Genomic DNA, 19,963 nt, shown 5'->3' with positions numbered 1-19,963 from the left:
GGGAGAATTCTGAATTGACGGGTATAGAACCACCCACTAAAAGCGGAAGTCGGGGTAGGAACAGCTCTGAGATGAATGGCTAGAGAAAGGGCCTTGGGGGAGGAAACTTGCATTGAGAGTTATCCAAATGGATCTCATCCAAAATTCTTGAGTCCATTGACTGCTTCTAGTGGGTAATTTGCCAAGGGGACGGACCCCCTCAAGGAACTTGTGGTAGATGCGCGTGTTTACAAAGAGCTGAAGTCCAGTCTGATTTGACGCCTAAATTACGTCGAGCAATGGCAAATGACCTGACTGACGTTTTAGTGGTATATCAGGCAATACAATCTGGCATGGTATGATTGAATTATCTCCAAATCATGGCCACACTGGGATGCTGTGTAGTGAGTAACTGCAAGCCGGCAACTCATCCCTCGCCGCTCATTAATGGAAATTAGAGCAGTTGATTACCGGCCAGTTGGCGCCGCGAAAAAGGATGGGGCATTCAAGGGACCACTACATTCCTCGCGTGCCACTCTCAATTATTTGGCTATGGTGCCGTCTGCACGCATGCGAAGGGCATGCGTCTCGAGGCCAAGATAATGTACCTATAACTCATCATGAGCACGTAGGTTCAGACTGCCAGTCGTTAGGAAGAAATCCTTCCCTTGCGGCTTGTTTGGGGTCGGGTGAGGATGGGAACGGGGCGGCTTGAACAGCTGGTGTATGTCCCAGACATTCCATTAATATGACTACGTGATAAGACAATGTGTTAGTTGATAATTGATGACGCTTTTGTTAACTTACTCATACTGAGTCACATCTATGAAATACTTTATGCATCCTTATGTAATGTCTTTATTAGATAGCTTTTTGCCTTAGGAAATGTCAACCAGCATTGAGCCGATTGTTTTAGCAAAACGTACGTTTCTTAAATCGTTTTCGAAACTTGAAAGCTAGCACAATGTAAAATAAACTTGCAGTTGGGAAGTACTGGGGCTCTGTGCACACAAGAAAATCATGATTTACCTCACAGTTCAAATGCCCCGAAACTACAGTGTATCTCTTTTTAGACAGAGGTGATATACTTATAACATTCAAATAATATAACCGAACCACTCTGTCATTTCAGTGGAAGTAATCACGATTAAGCATTTCGCTTATCTAGGTATAAATCTAGTGTGTAGAATAGAGGGCGAATCGAAAAATCTGCTGAGTAAATGGCGCGGGAGGGGGGTACCAGAACACCCAGAAGAGAATGGATTGAGCGGAAAGGAAGTGGTTTCATCAGCAGAATTCGATGCAGACTTTCCCAAAATAGGCCCCAAATTGTTCAGCGTGATGGAATTCGTAAAGAGTTTACGAAGAGCGCTTCCCGTCTGGTGAGCGCTTAAGCGGGTTTCTGCTGCGACCTTCCCGATATGTCGTCTGCGCGCTCATCGTGTTTGCAGCCATCCACGACATATGTTTGTGGGATTCATGTCAAGGCATATGGCATGGATGTGTGATATTAAGGACCCGAATGCCATAGTACGGTACGAGACTTGAAAGATACAGCCCCTGCACAACCGAATGCAGTTACAACACATACACGTTTCTTTCGTAATTAGAGCACCTTGAAAGCATTATGGACACGGACCATGTTGCTTGGGTTGTAGAGGTCCTGGCTTCCCCTTTAAACATTCCCAGAATTCTAGAACTCCGTCCAGCTGGTTCATGGGAGAGTCCCTGTAGACTAATCATGGTTGTGGATAGGTCAATGGTCCTTTTGACGGCGTGTGGGCTTTGAATATCGTGTCCCACTCGGGCCTCGTCTATTCGACTGTGTTCACATCTAACAGAGATGGCTGATAAACGCCCGCCTCATGACCGAGGGTACCGTGTGCAACGGAGAATGTTAGCATCCCCAAATATTTACATCCTTCCTCCGTAACGAAATTAAGTATTTAGAATGAGATAAATGTTCGACTCTCAGGTTACATTTCGATACTTTTAAGGGTTAAATTGCTAGCCCCGTTCGTAAAGAAAAAATGAAGTTATGCAGAATACGTCAGTAATGCGCACAAAGTGCACGGCATGGTATAGGCCAAAGAAGATAATGTTTGTTTTATGATTCCTAAAACGCTTATCAGGTGATCATGTACAACGACGTTGAAAGCAGTATGTACAGATCTACTATAGATGTCATTATGTAGTCAGGGTTAACACAGCGGAGCTACTACCAGCATGGTGTAAGTAAAGAAAGAATGAATCTCTGTACCTTTGGAATGTCTAATATTTTGAGAGGAAACGATACCCACAGGAAGGCAGACGGGGGGTTTGCATATTTTAAAATGGGGGGCATCAGGGGAACAATGAAGACAGAAATAGAACGGTTTGATGAACGTGTTGTTTACCACATTCTAGGAATGATAACAGTGATCCGAGAGGTGAAGAGCAGCGGGAGGTAGAGGGTATGTTTATGGTTATGTCTGGAGGATGTGATAGCGGGGACGGAATAAGGACATACGGCCAATGACTATGACGTTGAGGTGATGGTTAGTGTAGCGAGGATGGCCCGGCGTAATGAATGGTAATACCAGGGATGCAGGGAACATCATTATGGAGGTCTCTATTGGGGGCGGATGAATGGGCTGGGTGTGATGTCACATTACATTACACGAATGGACCATCCACATTTGGTTCGGAATGCCAAGAATTGCTTTAGGGTCACAGTGGAGCTATCAATTCCCACCCCAAAAATTTAGCAGCTATCGAGTTCCTACGTATATTGTCAACAATTTTACAACCACACGGGGCGGAGTGGTAGGAAGGGCTGTGGTTCCTCGTACCCACACAGCCGACGTACTCGTTGAGACTGTGTGATGCAAATTGAGTTGCTTGGTATGCACATGCAACAGGCCAAGCCGAACCTCATATAGCTATAGGGACGGCGGTTGAACCGGGTCAAATTACGTCCTCTTGGTATGCACGTCGTCCAGACAGTGGGGTGCGCCTTCCTAGTTTCGCCGCATACCAATGCCAAATAAGCCCCGACCTGGCAGCTCGCCTGCTGAGCGCTGATTGGCCGATGCTCTCACTGCTCATCACCATTGGTTGATGACTTCAACAGGGGTGGCTATGCAACCCATCGCTACACATCCCCTTCGCCTACGGGACACGGAATGTTAAAAGGCGTAGCTGACATCTCATCAATGATCAGTACTCCTAGAGTTGAGACACCAGCGAGGCGGACCTGTCTTCACTGCTGACGGCCCTTCACTTTACCGGTGCCATTGCCTTATCCATAGCTCAGTTCTTCCTCGGGGACCGTGCAATAAAGCTGGACTAACCGGAGCTTATGACACACTCGCGCTTGAGCTGCATCCTTCCAGAATCACATCGCATTCGAGCGGGAGCTCTCCTTGAAGCCACACGCATCGCCAGAAGCCCTCTGGTCTTTTATTGGAATTAGCATCGACGGTGCAAACACACAGCAACCATGAGCTATTCGGCGGCGAGTTTGAGTAGTAGTGCCAGTAGTACGAAGGTGGTGCAGAGGAATGTGTCTGGTGGATATGTCACAGACTACAGCAGCTCCACTGGAGGCCAGATCAACTACAACAAATTGAGCGCGAAGTCGAGACAACTCATCAGGCGCAGCTATGAATTGGGTGACAGTGCAGCGGGCATGAGGAAACTCTATGAAGTAGGCATCTTCAACCTCTCCCATACTATATTTTGCATGAATGACTGGTTTGTGCATGCAGCAGACAGCGGGTTTTGACACGCAGGTTGGCAAGGTAGGACTAAACTGCAGAGGGGTAGGGGTCGGTAGTCTCCCCCAAGTCTTTCACATGCATGCTTGTACGAGCTTCACTCGTTACATTTATAGCTGTTAGGACTCGTTATAAATGCATGCATCTTCTCTTTCAATAATAATGCCGTTGAATCCATAGAAAAGCCATCCGGTACACATACAAGTTAACGTTACCTTGCATTTCATTCCTTCGATCTTACTATATCCCAATGTCTGCATTACTTTTCCAATCATTGCTATGTGATATCACAATATGGATTGGATGCTAATTGTAAACTCGGCAAGCCAAATCGGCAACGCGAACAGCTTTAGATTTGTGCTCACAGCCTACCTTATTAGGACTTTAAGGAGATGTGTTTATGCTATTAGCTTCAACATATGAACCATCATCGAGACACGTTTCATGCTTGCCGTTTTATCTTCCGCTTTAAATGTTCACTTTACTGATTAAAACAATTATTTCGCAAAGCAAGAGCAAGGAACTCAAGGATGATTATATATATTGAAGGAACAAGGAAATTACTGGCTTAGAGGTCGTAGTGAACTCATCAGCAGGGAACTGAGTTGATCAGGTTAAATAAAAAGGGAAGGATGCAAGAAGTTGAGTTGAAGTCAAATCGTAGTTTTACGAGCCAGGGAAGAAGCAGGAGGAAAGTAACGGGAGGAAGAGAGGTTACTCGGTCGACAAACTTGTTTTGACTGCGTCTTGTCTGAGTCATTTTAATTGGCAAATAAAAACGAGTTTACTATCCAAATAGTGAGTAAGAGACCACATAACTCTAGGCATGCAAGCTATTCAGCAAACATGCACTAAGTGACTGGTTGCGAAGTCTAGAACTGAAGTGCCACATACCACCGCCTGAGATGTAGCAAAATCTAATTGTGGCTTGGTGATTATGACGCTAATGAGTAGAAATGCCTTCAATTTTCTTTCCTGTGTGGAGTTATTTCCCCGAGTAGAGGCGAGAAGCAGTTTAGACTTTGTAAGGTGCCAAGAATGAGCTGTTTGCGATTTGGAAGTCATTGCGACTGCTCGTGCTTTCGTTCCTCGCGACCAGAGAAGGTGTTTCAAAATCATGGGCTGGTCGAAGTACAGTTTTTCGTATCAGTTAGAGACACCCTCGGTGAATGGAGGGCATTTGGATATAGAGCCCATGGTTCGGATGGAAAGATCAACATTTCGTCGATTTAAGGTATTACATACCCCCAACTGCTGAGAAGCCGATCAAATTTGGAATGACAGGTTTTTTTTAAGGAATTATTAAAGGAGTTAATCTATTGACCGTAAGTTTTGTGATCAGTAGAAAGACGCATACCCCTAAATTGGCAATCCCTAGACAATGTCATTCCTGAGATTACGTGGAGGCAACGGGATTATGACGAATTCAACTGTCTTCCAATCGGCTGGATGAACACGGAATGCATCTCCATGTGGATAATAACTACGGATATAACTCACTAAGCGACTTGGAGCTAGAATAGCTTCTCTGGGTTTTGCATCTGTACGCACGTCATGTTATAGATGCTTTTTTTCTGATCATATCAATTCTATTGAAGGGAAAAGTTGACTGCAGGATGTAAAATAGGAAGAAAATCCATCAAATCTGTCTCTAGATCGTATCGTCGATTCCATGGACGCACCCCTTGTTTTAAATACCTCGTAGGGAACTGGCGTCAATTTCTATGCATGTTGATGTCATGTCTTGAATGAGGGCTTTGTCCTGAGTGAATGCTTACAGTTCCAGCGATCAAATGTGGTTTATTCACTGGATTTTACTTGTCTCTTTTTGTTTTTCTTCAGGCCCGCATCGAAGAGCTCGAAGAGGAGTTGGAAGCAGAGAGACAGGCTCGTGCCAAGGTAAAGAAATATCCGTTTTCATGACCAATCCCAAAGTAATTGTACCTCTGGTTTATTTTTTTTTAACTGGTTAGCCAAATTGCTTATATCCGATTCTCACTCTGTGGAAGAGGAATATGAAAAGGGACTTCAAAACAAAACAGAATAAAGACGCAATCTAGCAGCATAATTGGAAGAAATTAGATTCATTTCAACACCTGGTTAACTTCATGTTATCTCTTAACGTTACCCAGTATCAATATTTTGATGTTGCAAAACTAATGAATCAGGGATATAAAATATTTGTGGCATAGTTTTTGCATTACACATTCTAAAGGCAACAAAGGCTATATGGATCCCGTGATTTATGAAACGTGACTAATAATGTGTTGATCATTTCATGAGCGAAAATGACTAACGTGTCTGAGAGGGGAGGGTGGGAAGGGGTACAAAAAACAAACAAACATGACGGCCAATAATATTGTAGGCATAATATGGTCTGTCACGCCCAGGGAAGGAAGGGGGCAGGGTCGACCGTGTGACATACCTCGCATAGGCCTCATTCCTTGCATACTAGTGCGTGGCTGTGGAGATTTAAGACGTCATCACCGGCTTCCCTGCTCCAGACAAGCCTCTGTTGGGGACATGTGGCTATTCTTAGTCTTGTGTCGCGCACTCTCATGCACTCGGTCCTCCCAAGACGCATAGCTAGGAGGTCAATTATTACTACTAAGGGCACACCACACCTATAAGAATAAAAGTGCAGAACCGAAAACGTCATGAGTGCCATATTTGAATGTCTTTCAGCAAAGTTAAAGTTAAATTGACTGACCTAAAGAAAGATAAAGATGAATGATTCGATGATAATCAAACTCCTAAAAAATTGATGCAAAACATTAGGATGACGATCTAATGAGTGGTAAAGAGGAAATTGCGGCAGTGAAGGGAGAGCTCGAGATCTTACTTTAATTAGAGACATTTACCTGGCATGCTTATCACGAAAGAGAAATATTTTCACAGCTATTTTCTCCTCCTCTTTCCATCCCCACCTCCCTCTCTATTAATTTGCACAGGCCGAGAAGCAGCGGTCAGACGTCAGCCGCGAGCTCGAGGAACTTGGTGACCGTCTTGAGGAACAGGGAGGTGCCACTGCCGCCCAGATCGAAGTCAACAAGCGCCGCGAAGCCGAGCTGAGCAAACTCAAGCGCGAGCTCGAGGACTCCATCGTCCAGCACGAATCCGTTGCATCACAGCTACGCAAGAAGCACACAGACGCCGTCTCAGAACTCACAGAAAACCTCGAGAGCGTCAACAGGGCAAAGTCAAAGTGAGTCCAATCGTCCGAGCTCCCATTTGCAGAAACTAATATTAAGATATTTAGATAATCTTTGGCTCACTGTCAGGCCTCAAGGTGAAAGAATACATATAACCTTGGAGCTATGGTGGCTCTATGATTAAACTACCACGGCACCTTTTCAAGTGTTAACTAAACAGATTGAAATTTGTAGGAAAACAAATTAATTTGAGCCACCTTATGAATGGAGCCACACGTTGCACAAAGTGTTAAAACAAATCAAAACTTTGACCACGCAATTAATCAGATGCAGATAACTAACACGCTTTATCGATACAAGAAATTAAACAATAAGTTTTCCCCTTCTGTTTTGCAGGATCGAGAAGGAACGCCAGTCACTTAGGGTTGAGATCGAAGATGTCTCCAGCAACCTCGACTACGTCACAAAGGCCAAGGTATGCTCTCCAGATTGTCTCGATCAGCACACACATCATGTGTAATTGTCAGTCCGTTATCAACTCTTGTTTACAATATCGATCTTTTAGTTGACATGTTCTACGAAATGTAAAATATTTCTCTCGCGTTCAAGCAGAGGAAAGACAACATCTTTGGCGTTGGCGCGAGGAACTTCCTTTAACACTATATCCAAAACTAGGCGAAATCATAATTGTAATTGTGCTGATTACATAAATAACCGTCATTTACTTGAAAAGACAGGGACATTTTGAAAATTGTATATTAGTAAATCATCATGAGATCATTTCAAAACTTACAAAGTTCACTCAGCTTAAATGCATACAAAAGCCAAGATCACATAAGAGCTCTTGATACTCATGACAGCAATTGAACCTTCGGTTGAACATATTATCAAGGCATTTTAAACCTGAATGATATGGAAACTTGACAAAAACATGTAACGTTAACATCTGAGAAACATTGACTGCCGTTATTTATTTCACCCAGTATAACGCAAACCTATGGATGTAAAGCACAAAATACAAATTTTCGCGATTTTGTTGTGTATGGTCCAGAAGTTCGGGCTCCCCTATAGTGCGATCTCCAGTGAGACACAATATTAAAGTTGAAAGACAAAACTAAATGACAAAGCATTTATTTGACAACATCTTGGCAACATTTTTTCTACCTTTAGATCAGTGCCGAGAAATCAGTCCACACCCTCGAGGCCCAGCTTAGCGAAGCCAGTGCTCAGATCTCAGAGCGCGACCGCAGCATCAACGACCTGCAGAACTCCAAGACCCGACTTGGCAGCGAGAACTCCGACCTCACCCGCCAGCTGGAGGACCTGGAGAACCAGCTCTCCCAGATCAACAAGACCCGCGCCTCCCTGGCCGCTCAACTCGATGAGGCAAAGAGGAGCCTGGATGAAGAGACCAGGGTGAGAAGGCAATCATATCAAACAGCTTCTCTCCCTACGTTACCACATCTTACAAAAGCATGTGCAATGAACATCACTAACACCTTTACTCCTAATGGCATCTTTGTATAAGACACTGTCATCGAACAGATTACCACTCTTGTAGATTAAAATGAAATTGTGTGGAATCCTCTACATTGAATAATTCCATATCAATCTTCTTAAACATCACAATTGCCCAATTATTCTCTCACTATTCTGTAGAAGCGTGATCTCTTTACCTCACGTATATCTTCATTCTTTTTTGTTTTGTTTTGCAGTCCAAGAACTCCCTGTCCTCGCAGCTCAGACAGTCTCAGGCCGACGTTGACCAGCTCCGCGACCAGCTCGAAGAGGAGATTGAGGCCCGCGCCGAGGTTCAGCGTCAACTCACCAAGGTCAATGGCGAACTCAACCAGCTCCGCGCCAAGTTCGACGGCGAGGCTGTCCAGCGCGCAGAGGAACTCGAAGAAGCCAAGTACGTCCACGTTTAATCCGGCACTGCTTATCCCTTATATATGTCACTTACTTCACTTTGCAACATCACATTTATTTTTCATTTTCACAAACAACGGACTTCCACATTTCTTTCCTGAAATACTTAAGAACGAATTTGGATAGTTCATATTTTGATAAACAGCTTCAGATTGTTCAGATTGTCAGATTGTTTCTTACAAAATGTCCGGACTAGTTTTATTTTTTGGTTCTCCAGCTATAGTAAGATTGATTCAGTTGCCATTTAATGACAGAATGTCTCTAGCTTAAGTTGTTAAGGCCAGTGTTGTAGTTCTTAATCATACATTTGCCGTGTTCCTCTGATCAATCTTTTGCAACGATCCTTTCTACGTCCCGCTGTAGGAGGAAACTGATGATCCGCCTTGCACAAGTCGAGGAGGAACTCGCCACCGCCCTGTCCAAGAATTCCAGTCTCGAGAAATCCAAGGCCCGCCTTACCGGCGAGGTTGAGGACCTCCAACTGGACCTCGAGAGGGTTCGTATTTACTTCCACCTGCCTTTGACAGCAAGGAAATTGGATCTTAGATATTAGAGAACATGATGGTGGCATAATCGAATCCACTGTCTCATCTTTATGCTACAGATCTTTCTCTTCTCTTTTGTATATGAGTCAGCGTAGAATGACATCATCAGACATATGTAACTTTGCAGTGTTTAATCGAATTTCTGTGTGAAAGGATAAACAAACCGATCATCTCTTTTACGTATACGAGGATAAAAGGAAATCTTACATTGTGCCAACAATTCTATTTTGAATAAATCAAAGGTTTGTTTTCACAGCATAGCAGGATATCTCTTCTTTTTCAATAAATATTCGCTGGTCACTTGCCTCATGCATATGTACAGTCCAACCAACTCTGTGCTCAACTGGAGAAGAAGCAGCGCAACTTCGACAAGGACCTTGCCACCTGGAAGGAAAAATGCGAGGCCCTGGCTGTGGAGCTGGACATGTCCCAGCGCGAGGCCCGCACCTACAGCACCGAGCTCTTCAAGGTCAAGAACCAGTACGAGGAGAGTCTCGAAGTCATCGCCACCGTCCGCCGCGACAACAAGACCCTCCAGGGTTAGTCCCAAACTGTTTTGATGATAGTCCGGATCGTGAAAGAATTTCTTCAACTCTTAAAACTAAAGCACACTGTGCAGAACTATCAACTTGATAAGTATGTTTAAACGAGGTTAGTTCTTAAACCGCAGAAATTGCACATTTTCTGGTTTATTACTTTGAAGTGGCATTCAGCTCTCAGTAGAAAAGGTTGGCTCACATTTCTCAGTTTATCACGGAGACAGTTAACAGTATCAGATCACAATATCTAATATAAACAGCGAGACTAGATATTTCTTTCAACGACTTCCCTTGATTCTTTCTACAGAGGAGATCCAGGACCTGACCGACCAGCTCGGCGAGGGCGGCAAGAGCGTGCACGAGCTCCAGAAGCTGTGCAAGCGTCTCGAGATGGAGAAGGACGAACTCCGCGTGGCCCTGGAGGAGGCCGAGGCCCACCTGGAAGTCGAGGAAGCCAAGGTCATCCGTGCCCAGCTGGAGGTCACTCAGATCAAACAGGAGGTCGAGCGCCGCCTGCAGGAGAAGGACGAGGAGTTCGAGGTCACACGGTGAGTAGATTTTTTTACGAGCTTTATAGCAATGAATCGATAACTAAATTATGTTTTCTACATTCATCAGAGTACAATACGTACAACGTCAACAAAAGTTTTGGTTTTCTTAGATTTCTAAATTTGTAAATATCTCTATTTCAAATCCTATGTTTTCATAATGAAGAATCTTCATGTTAAGGAGATAAGTTACCCGAGACGTTTGAGCTTACAATCCCTTCATTTAACCTTATTGTCTCTCACCTGCAGCAAGAACCACGAGCGTGCCATGGAATCCATGCAGGCTTCCCTGGAGGCTGAACTGAAGGCCAAGACCGACGCACAGAGGCTAAAGAAGAAGCTCGAGGGAGAGGTCAACGATCTCGAAATCCAGCTCGACCACGCCAACAGGAACAGCGCCGAGGCCATCAAGACCATCAAGAAGCTCCAAATCCAAATCAAGGAGCTCCAGGCATCATACGACGAAGAAGTGCGTAAGAGGGAGGACGTGCACGACCAGCTTGTGATGGTTGAGCGCCGCTACAACTCGCTCATGACCGAGGTAGAAGAAATCCGTGCCACTCTGGAACAGACCGAGCGCTCCAGGAAGCTGGCTGAGGGCGACCTTGCCGATGCCAACGACCGCCTTGCTGAGGTCTCAGCACAGAACCACGTCATCAGCAACCAACGCCGCAAGGCCGAGGCTGAACTCCAGACCATGACTGCCGAGCTCGAGGAGGCAATCAACGAGGCCCGCAACAACGACGACAAGGCCAAGAAGGCTATCTCCGACGTGAGTGGATGGTCCCTTCTCTCTTAAACCCTGAAATTTCCCAGCCCTTAATGCCAAACTTGCAGCTCAAAACACACAAGTTTTTAAATTGATATAACCCCGCAATGTTCTCTTTTGATTTCTGAGGGCAGATCAACTAAAGTATAAATCCTTTGTCAAAAGTGGATATTGTTAGATTTGCCATTCTGTTCGCCGTTGTTTGATAGTTCTTGCGACAATCATTTATCATTTCCTGGAACATCATTGAAATTGATATCTAAGCATGGATGAACTGACAACGATGATTTAACCGTCGTTCTATTTTCCTCCCTTTCTCTCTCCATTTCTTTCTAGGCCACCCGCCTTGCTGACGAACTGCGCACCGAGCAGGAGCACTCCATCCAGATCGAGAAGTTCCGCAAGTCCCTTGAGGTACAGATCAAGGACATGCAGGTCCGCCTTGACGAGGCCGAAGCTGCAGCCCTCAAGGGAGGCAGACGTACCATCGAGAAACTCGAGGCCAGGGTAAGATTGAAGATAATCCTTCCTCTCCCTGCTTTTTCCTGTCAAAATCACATTTATATTTCGAGATCAAAGTCATATTCTTTATAACTCCACTCTTGTTTAAATAAATCGCTAAGAATTTAGTACACTTCAGATGACGATTCTGAACCACAACGATTGTTATTGAGAAAGTAATTTTTTCTTTGTTGTCCATTCCTATGATAGGCAAAGCTAGTCTGTCTGTGTTTTGAATTGCTTGAAAACTTCACTAACACCCATATTTTTCTCTTTCCACGTCCAGCTGCGTGAGCTCGAGTCTGAGCTCGAGGGCGAAGCTCGCCGCCGATCCGATGCCGAGAAGGCCATCAGGCGCCAGGAACGCCGAGTAAAGGAAGTCCTCTTCCAAGCCGACGAAGACCGCAAGATCCAGGAGCGCATGCAAGAGCAGTGCGACAAGCTCACCGTCAAATGCAAGACACTGAAGAGGCAGCTTGAGGAGTCTGTAAGTGCTTCTCCCAACCCTTTTCCCGTCGATAGCCAAAACCTCTTTGTTTTCCTGAACGTTTCTCTCATTGTAACCTCGGTAGCATTCTTATCCGACGAGCGGAAGACATTATTATAAAATATCAATAGGAGCAAACAATTAAGAGATGCAGGAAATATATTCTAGGTTTCTTCACCCTTAACTACCACGATATACGCACTTAATAAGATATCCTTTGTTTCTACCTGAACTCCAATTGGCTGGTTTCATTGGCGATTCATGAACCAACAAATCTTCACATTTACCAACGAAGTGTAGTAATGCATGTCAATTTCAAGCATGACTTCGGAAAAAATAAAAAACAATAGCCATCATGACTCCTAAAGATTTTTGAAGATTACATGCTGGAATCCTTCCCTCCTATGCTGAAAAAATCTTCTTGTTTTCCTTTGTTTACTTGCAGGAGGAGAATGTGAAACGTGAAACCTCGCCAAGTACCGCAACGCACAGCGTGACCTCGAGGACTACGAAGAGCGTGTGGAGCTCGCGGAAACCGCACTGAACAAGATGCGCGCCAAGCAGCGCAGCCAAGTCACCACATCCACCCGCGTATCCTCGGTACAGCTAGACTCAGATTTCTCAGATTTTGGATGAATTTTCTTCTTCTCAATGCTGATAGTGATGATGATGATGATCTATCTCCCATGCTGTACACTAACTAATACATCACTACACTCTCCTCCATCCGGCAAAACTTTCTCACATTGTTCACGGTACTTGCGCATTTCTCGTTGACTGATGTTTGCTTGGGCTTACTTGAGTACTTTAGTGACAGCTAAGATGATAATGACGATGGAGATGATTTGTTGCTGTTTCTGATCCTTAGTCAGGTCAAATGGCATTGAGGGGAAAAACGCATCCTCCCCATTCATAAAATTTTATTGGCTTTACTGGTCTCATAAAAACTGCTGAAAGATTTTCTCATCTTATCCCTGATTCGTAAAATAATACTTTCCCCTAAATTAAAGTAAAACAATTGGATGCTATCAATCCGGCTTTGCCGTATGACCAGCCCGTCAATCGTTGTCTCCTCTTGCAGTCTTGTGTCTTTTCTGTCTCCTCCAACTCCACACACATTTCCCATGTTGAGTTGATTATTGCTCCGCTAATATGATGACTATAACATCATCAAGATAAACAACTCTTCATTCTCCCCTTTTTCCCAGTTTTTCAACTTACTTTTTCTGGGAACGAGCCTGACACAGATAAGAAAACAAAAACTAAAACGTTACTGATGATCGTGGTGAAAACGTCCCCGCTAGATGAAGTATGCCACTAAACTCCAGTCGCGTGTCCATTTTTGTGCCATAGTTTCTCTAACCATACTCAAGCATAGCAAAATCTCACCGGAAGTGCGCATTTACCTGTAGTTTTTTATTCGTTCATCTGCCCATTCCATACCTCAAAAATCGCTTAAGTATAGCGGGACCATGGCAAAAGTACATGGGTCACACTTTCAATCTTTCTTCGCTCTCGTGTCCCACCATATTTTTTTTCTAATCTTGATTCATCAGATTTCTGAGATGGCATTGTTTTGTTAGTTTAGTGTGACATTTACCGTGAAAACCGATATCAATATTCTTCAATCGGAATCATTACAAGCTTTGAAAAAAAAAAAATCAACTTTAACAACGATTTGAAAATGTGCATGTTCAGTCAGAAAATGCAACATGTCTTTTTTTATTACTCAGACGTTCCCGAGAGGTAAAACTCAAAATGTTTTTAACCCCGTAATTTTCTCATTGCTGACTACTAACGAAAAATGGGACTAACCACAATCTTTTTGACATGATAACAGAGTACTTAAAAACAGTTTACTAATTCTACATTTTGATTTGAATGGGGTTTTAGTTTTTCCCCTATATCTAAAAAAATAGTTTTCATAATGTAACCTTCTTGTTAGTGACATCAAAAAAATTGATGTTTTTGCCGTATTTTGCTCTGCCGAGACTACCAACACTCTAACAGTACAAGGGCGTCGATCAATTGAGAGATATTATGTATCCATCAAGCTCTTGGAAGGTTATGTCAAAAATGTTTTAATTCTGTTCATTTGAATTGTTACTGAAATCGACCTTTTCTCTGCTAGGGCGTTAGCAACATACATCTTCTCTATGATATCATACATACATCTTCTCATCATAGCGTCATTCATCTACCTATGAAACTGATTTCATGTATATAATGTGATGTTTCTTTTCGCCAGCCATACCGTCTACAAGTGGATCCAAATTTTTCCCTCCTGAAACCCATCTCTTTGTACCAATCGTTTTCGTTTTCATTTCCAGGTTTGAGTATCAAACGTTGTCATCAGACAAACACTTTTTCTTGAGATTGTCGCACCGCAAAAAACTAGCTAGTCACGCATTTGTCCCCAGTCCCCTGAAACAAAACTTGAGTTTACAATTAATCATTACAAACCTCTGCAGGTTACAAATATAAACTGCTGGAAGCACAAATTTTCAGTATTAGCTAATAATCAAACTAAGCATGACTAGATAATAAGTTGATGGATATCATGGTAATGTTTCCTTCGTTCTATCCGATGTTTTGTATAATGGTAATATCCAATGACATTATCACTAGTCACAATCACATTTAATTTTCAGGGAAAACGGGCTCCAAAAAACGCCTCTTCATATTCACTATATTTCTCGTTTTCCCTATATACCGTTCACGCCTTATTATTGTCACTGCTATATTCGCATAGTCCTCTTTGTTGCTCTGTGGTGTCCCTTTTCTAGTCATGTATGGGCCTTAGCTCTTTGGGTCTATCACTATTAACTCGTGCACATGTTCCTGTTTTCTTTGTTTCCACAGAAATCCTCATCAAAGATCGTAAAAACAATAGAGGCCTTGTGCTGTAGCTCAGCTCTAGGTTTCCACATGGTAAAACCCCGGAATTATCACGTGACCACATAATCCATTATGACGCAATGGGATACTCGCTTGCCACATTTTCCCTTGTCTTTTTTGGACTGTTTTACCTGTCGCTCTGCCTTTCGGCATCAAAAAGATCATGACTTGAAGAGAATGCTGATCAATATCCCGTGTTTTTGGGGGTTGACATATTTTTAAAATGCTACCTGACCGAACGTAGTGAGTTATTTAGTGGCACTCACTTGACACTGGAAAATGTGCAAACTGCAAATCAGTTTCTACAAACAATGCCTCTGATAGCATGTTTGTTTGCATCGTCCGGTAGACTAGTGTTTGACATGTGTTTTTCTCTCTTCTCTTCTCTTGTTCTTTCCATATACCACTCACCCGCACATCAAAATTCTGCCTCAACACCTCAAACCATATTGTAATGCATTCTTGATCTCATCTCTTCGAAAACCTGTGCATGTCATGTGCGTGATTTTGAACTCGAAAAAAAACACTCGAATCATAAAACTTTCGATTCCCGACCGATTGGAAAAACCCTCACTTGCTTCGACGCCCAGGTGGGCTCAAAGGTTTGTTCGCTCCTCGGCAAGAAGCTCACAAAATGTCTGCATCGATGTCCTCATCTTAGATCACCAATGGTAGGAAGACGCGCCAGGAGGGGCGTGGCAAACATAAGGCCTCCAGTGCACAGAGATGGATATTAATCGTATTCAAGTCTGGTGCAATCTGGTTTTCCTGCAGGACCGACAGTGATTATGACAAAAAGAAACATATGATCAAGTTTCCAATCCACTATCTACAATGTACTGTTTTGGAGACGAGGACAATATTTTCGGCGAGAAAAAAAAAAAAAACCCAAACAAAAACAATTCTCCCATCCTGTTTGTGCAAAACCATGTTTGTAGCCAGTCTGGAAAACGATCACTGGCCCCAATCTGTTTCACTGTGAGACTTTGTGCGCCCACACACTTGCGGCGCCACGAGGAGCTGATACCAGGGGCGTGGTTCTTTTTCTTGGCGTGGTGCCAATTTTTTAGTGTGCACACTGCTCACTGTATGGAAAGTGATTTTTATTTTTTATTTTTTGAGGGGGGTGGGGGGTATTCTTTAGGCATTTCTCATAAACGTGCCACAGTGATGACACAAACTAGCGCTAATTTCTGAAGAATAGGATTGACGCATTTACCGACATGTCCACTCATCAAAAAGCTTTAGGAACTGTATGATCATTATTGCCTTCTAACAAAAATGCACAGATTTTGTAATAGAGTTTTGCTAAGTTTACGCTGAATAGATTGACAAAGCACCACTAATGTCGGATGCTGGCATATTCCACCGTGTATTAATTGTCATTACATTAATTTTGCTTAGCCGAGCGCCTGACTCAAATACTACTGCTTAAAAACAATGGATATAGACAAGTTTTAATTTCTGCTTAGAAGTAGATTTTTGCGTATTTTTAACGGCACAAAGGCCAAAACTATTGCTTTAAACCAGTTTCACAATCAAAATATTCCACACTAATGTTTTATAATCTCAATGTGCGCACACACGTGTACATGCATGTTTCATGTACAATTATAATGCAGAAAACCAATCAAATCAAATCAGCAAAATCTAATGTAAAATGATTTATTTTCAACATTCGCTATCGGCGAAATAGATATTCTAAAGAGATGTAAATATCTCAAAGTCCCTAGTAAAACTCTATGTGATAATGAAGCGAGCCATTTCAATCCCTTCTCATTAGTTTCTTAAGATGATAAGTATTGATGGGATTTTACCAGCCTTGTTCACAGTATAAACGTTTTGCATTCTTGCTTGTGGTGTTTTTATTCATCTTTTTTATATTTTCTTTTATTCATTTTTGTAATGTAAAGACTTTTATTTTCTGTTTTCATTTATTGTTTCTTTCTAAGATTTGTTTTGAAACTGAACATGATATGGGATGCGAATTATGTCCACACTTTTTAGGCGTTAGTTTGCCTAAAAAATTAGTATTTCTGCCCGATTCGTACGAGAGAGCATGCAAAAATAAAGATCATTTTCTCAATATCTCAGCATGACGAGGCACAGAAAATATGAAAATAAAATACAAATTTGTAGGTATTGCTCATTAAACTTCCCGTTTTTAGTTTCCCCCTGGAGACCCTGATGGACTGGATGCTTTTTTATTGATTGCATGTGTGACAGATCTGAGAGAAACTAAATGATTTCTCATTGTCATGCAATTCAGAGGCAAGAAGCTTGGTAACATGTTTAATGAAATAACAGTTTTGTCTGTGAGATACTTTTTGCATTAGAAAGAAACAGGAAAAAGGTATAAAAAAGAAAAAGAGAAGATCGTTTATTTAGGTTTGCCTGGTTTGTTTACTTTTACGTCCTCGTTTGCTGTGCTGTGAAGCATATTCTAACACTGCTCTTACTCGCTGCTTTCTCTCTCTTTCTCCCCATGCTTTCCTCCTTGCGTCCTCAACAGGGTGGCTCCGGTCTCTACAACTCTTTTCGTCGTGCTTCTAGGAGTAGCTCAGTAATTAGTGCTTTTTTCGGCCAAGGGGGACGTCTCCACCCCGCCACAAAGAGGAGATTATGACCGTGCAACCAACAACCATCAAAATAAGCAAGAATAAGACATTCATCCGAGAAATCGTTAACTTCGCGTTATGTGTCATTTTGCAAGGTGGAAGAGAGAGTTATTTGAAACTTTTATGTTGTTTTACTGGTGATTCTTCTATAAGCCTTGAATATAAGTGAAATGCATGGTTATGTTCATCATTGAGAAACAATGGAAAATTGTATTTTTATTGTGAATGATTGAACTTGAAGAAGGAACGCCTGTTTCGCTGGACAGCGGGCAGAGTTCTCTTCGCTACTAACTCCGTGGATATTTTTGAAGCGGAGCCTGATTTATGATTTCATCATTTACGTCATTTAGCATTCATGTTGCTTGGATTGATCTTGTCTCGTCTTTACGAATTTGATTTGTAGATTCTATGTGTATTTATCATTACTATGAACAGTCATTAGGGTGGGCATTGGCAGGTGCAGCGATTGGCAGAACCTGGTGTTCTGAATTAACAAAATGTGCAGTAGAAAAAACAGATTAATTTATTTCATTTATACATATAGTTGACTATCAAGTGTATAATCATATTCATGAGAAAACTATGTAGTTTGTTTATTAAGATAGGTACTAAAAAAAATCCAGGATGGATTGCTATACATAACGTTAAAAAAAACCGAGTGATGATGAACACTTTTCTGTTTGAACATCAGAAATATGTCACGAACTGATGAAATGAAACTGTGTGGAATGAAATTGTATTTTTTCCTGAAGTGTGAGTGATTCATTTTTTTTTTTCGTTTTACATCACGATTCTTACTTTCTGCAAGACGCAAAATGTTCACTTTGATTTTACAAAGAGCTGCTTGATATTGGTGTGAGGCGGAAGAATCGCGTGCATGGTGCCCAGGTCAGCCGGTGTAGGCTGAATGCGAGTCGGAGCCTTAGCTGCAAGCTGACTGGCCGCACTCATAAAGCTTGGTCATCACATTGCCGTCCAATCAGCGTCGAGATCGACAATCACGTGATGCTCACTATTGAATGGTCCTCATGAACGTTCATTACTGTCATGATGCATGGATGGGGTATCGTATGATTGCAATTTTCTGATGCAGAACTCACCAAATTTGCAGTTTCACAAGATACTTGTTTGTAAAAAGATGAAAAAAAGTTTATATCAACACACTATCTACAAGTTGGAAATTTATGCGAAAGATATGATACGAGCATTAAATTTGGAGTTGACGAAAATCAAGTTCGAGCGATGTAGTAGTGTGGATATAGCATCAAAACATCTCTTCATCACTGTAACAATTACGAAGAAAGACGAAGAAACATCCATTAAACCATGACTCAGAAAAAGAAAGACGTATAAGATCATTTCCTTTCTGGTCGTACTCGGGCATGATTCGAATGGCACGTTTCTATGGTTACGATTGCATCTTGTGACATGAGCGCCATGCATATCGCACCAATACTCAGTTTGTGTTTTTCCGTTCCCCTCATTTAATTTATCTTTTTTTTTAAACAAAGAAAATCCCTCTAGATACATTTGTTCCCATTCCATACTACCTATTTGTTATGTTTTCATCCGAAAGTATTAGGCGCCATTATACAATCTTACTTCATGGCGTAGATTTGCTAGAACTCGAGAAAATTGTCGTTCGTGTCTTGACAATGCCTGTGTCCCGACGCCCTTGAGCTACTACTAGAAGACACAGCCATCCATGTGTGTACATATATCTACATTTCTTCCCCTTAGTTAGTATTGCGTGCGGCATGAATGGTTATAAAACATGCACTAATGTAGGTGCGTATGTGTGCCAGGCTTAATCGAGGAAAAAATACTTTCTTCTTCCACACTTGTCAAAATTCTCATAGTGTTATCCTCTTTTCTTTTTTGAAGAATAGATTTGATAATTCATTTCGTTTTGTGATTATCCAGTGAAAATGCCTTATCTTTTCTTTTTCTTCTCCTTTTTTGTAAAATCATGCTTTCATTGTCACAGCGATTATAAAATAAATATGTTTTTGAGTTGGTATCGAATTACAAGGGAACAGTGCCGTTTGAATATCGCCTCCTTAGCATGGTTTACGCAAGTATGGTGGATGTCGGATATTTTTGCGATGGTTGTATGGAAATGTACCGATGAGTGTTGCAATGCAATGGCTATAGTTTCAGTACGACAGTGTCGCGCAGTAGTAAATGATTCCTGGTGTGGTTGTGGAAGACTGGTGGTGGGCGTGGTTCGATATAAGTGT

The 19,963-nt window shown here is 42.3% G+C and overlaps 1 protein-coding gene across 1 annotated transcript in view; it reads left to right on the top strand.

Moving 5' to 3' along the window:
* Positions 1 to 19,748, top strand: part of LOC139718847 (myosin heavy chain, striated muscle-like) — a 78,797-nt gene extending 59,049 nt beyond the window's left edge. The window contains 15 exon segments of the mRNA XM_071630312.1: positions 5,580 to 5,636; positions 6,689 to 6,942; positions 7,286 to 7,364; positions 8,060 to 8,305; positions 8,605 to 8,801; positions 9,182 to 9,314; positions 9,686 to 9,902; positions 10,210 to 10,450; positions 10,700 to 11,222; positions 11,556 to 11,726; positions 12,007 to 12,207; positions 12,653 to 12,670; positions 12,673 to 12,807; positions 17,618 to 17,680; positions 17,682 to 19,748. Coding sequence (XP_071486413.1) covers positions 5,580 to 5,636; positions 6,689 to 6,942; positions 7,286 to 7,364; positions 8,060 to 8,305; positions 8,605 to 8,801; positions 9,182 to 9,314; positions 9,686 to 9,902; positions 10,210 to 10,450; positions 10,700 to 11,222; positions 11,556 to 11,726; positions 12,007 to 12,207; positions 12,653 to 12,670; positions 12,673 to 12,807; positions 17,618 to 17,680; positions 17,682 to 17,768 — 2,622 coding nt within the window. The 3' untranslated portion in view covers positions 17,769 to 19,748.
* The last annotated feature ends 215 nt before the right edge of the window (positions 19,749 to 19,963 follow it).

Source organism: Diadema antillarum, unplaced genomic scaffold, assembly GCF_040938485.1.
Source record: "Diadema antillarum isolate AM-2024a unplaced genomic scaffold, OU_Dant_1.0 scf00000100, whole genome shotgun sequence".
NCBI lineage: Eukaryota > Metazoa > Echinodermata > Echinoidea > Diadematoida > Diadematidae > Diadema > Diadema antillarum.
The sequence above is the reverse complement of the archived record's forward strand: the minus strand, read 5'-3'. Positions and strand labels throughout refer to the sequence as shown.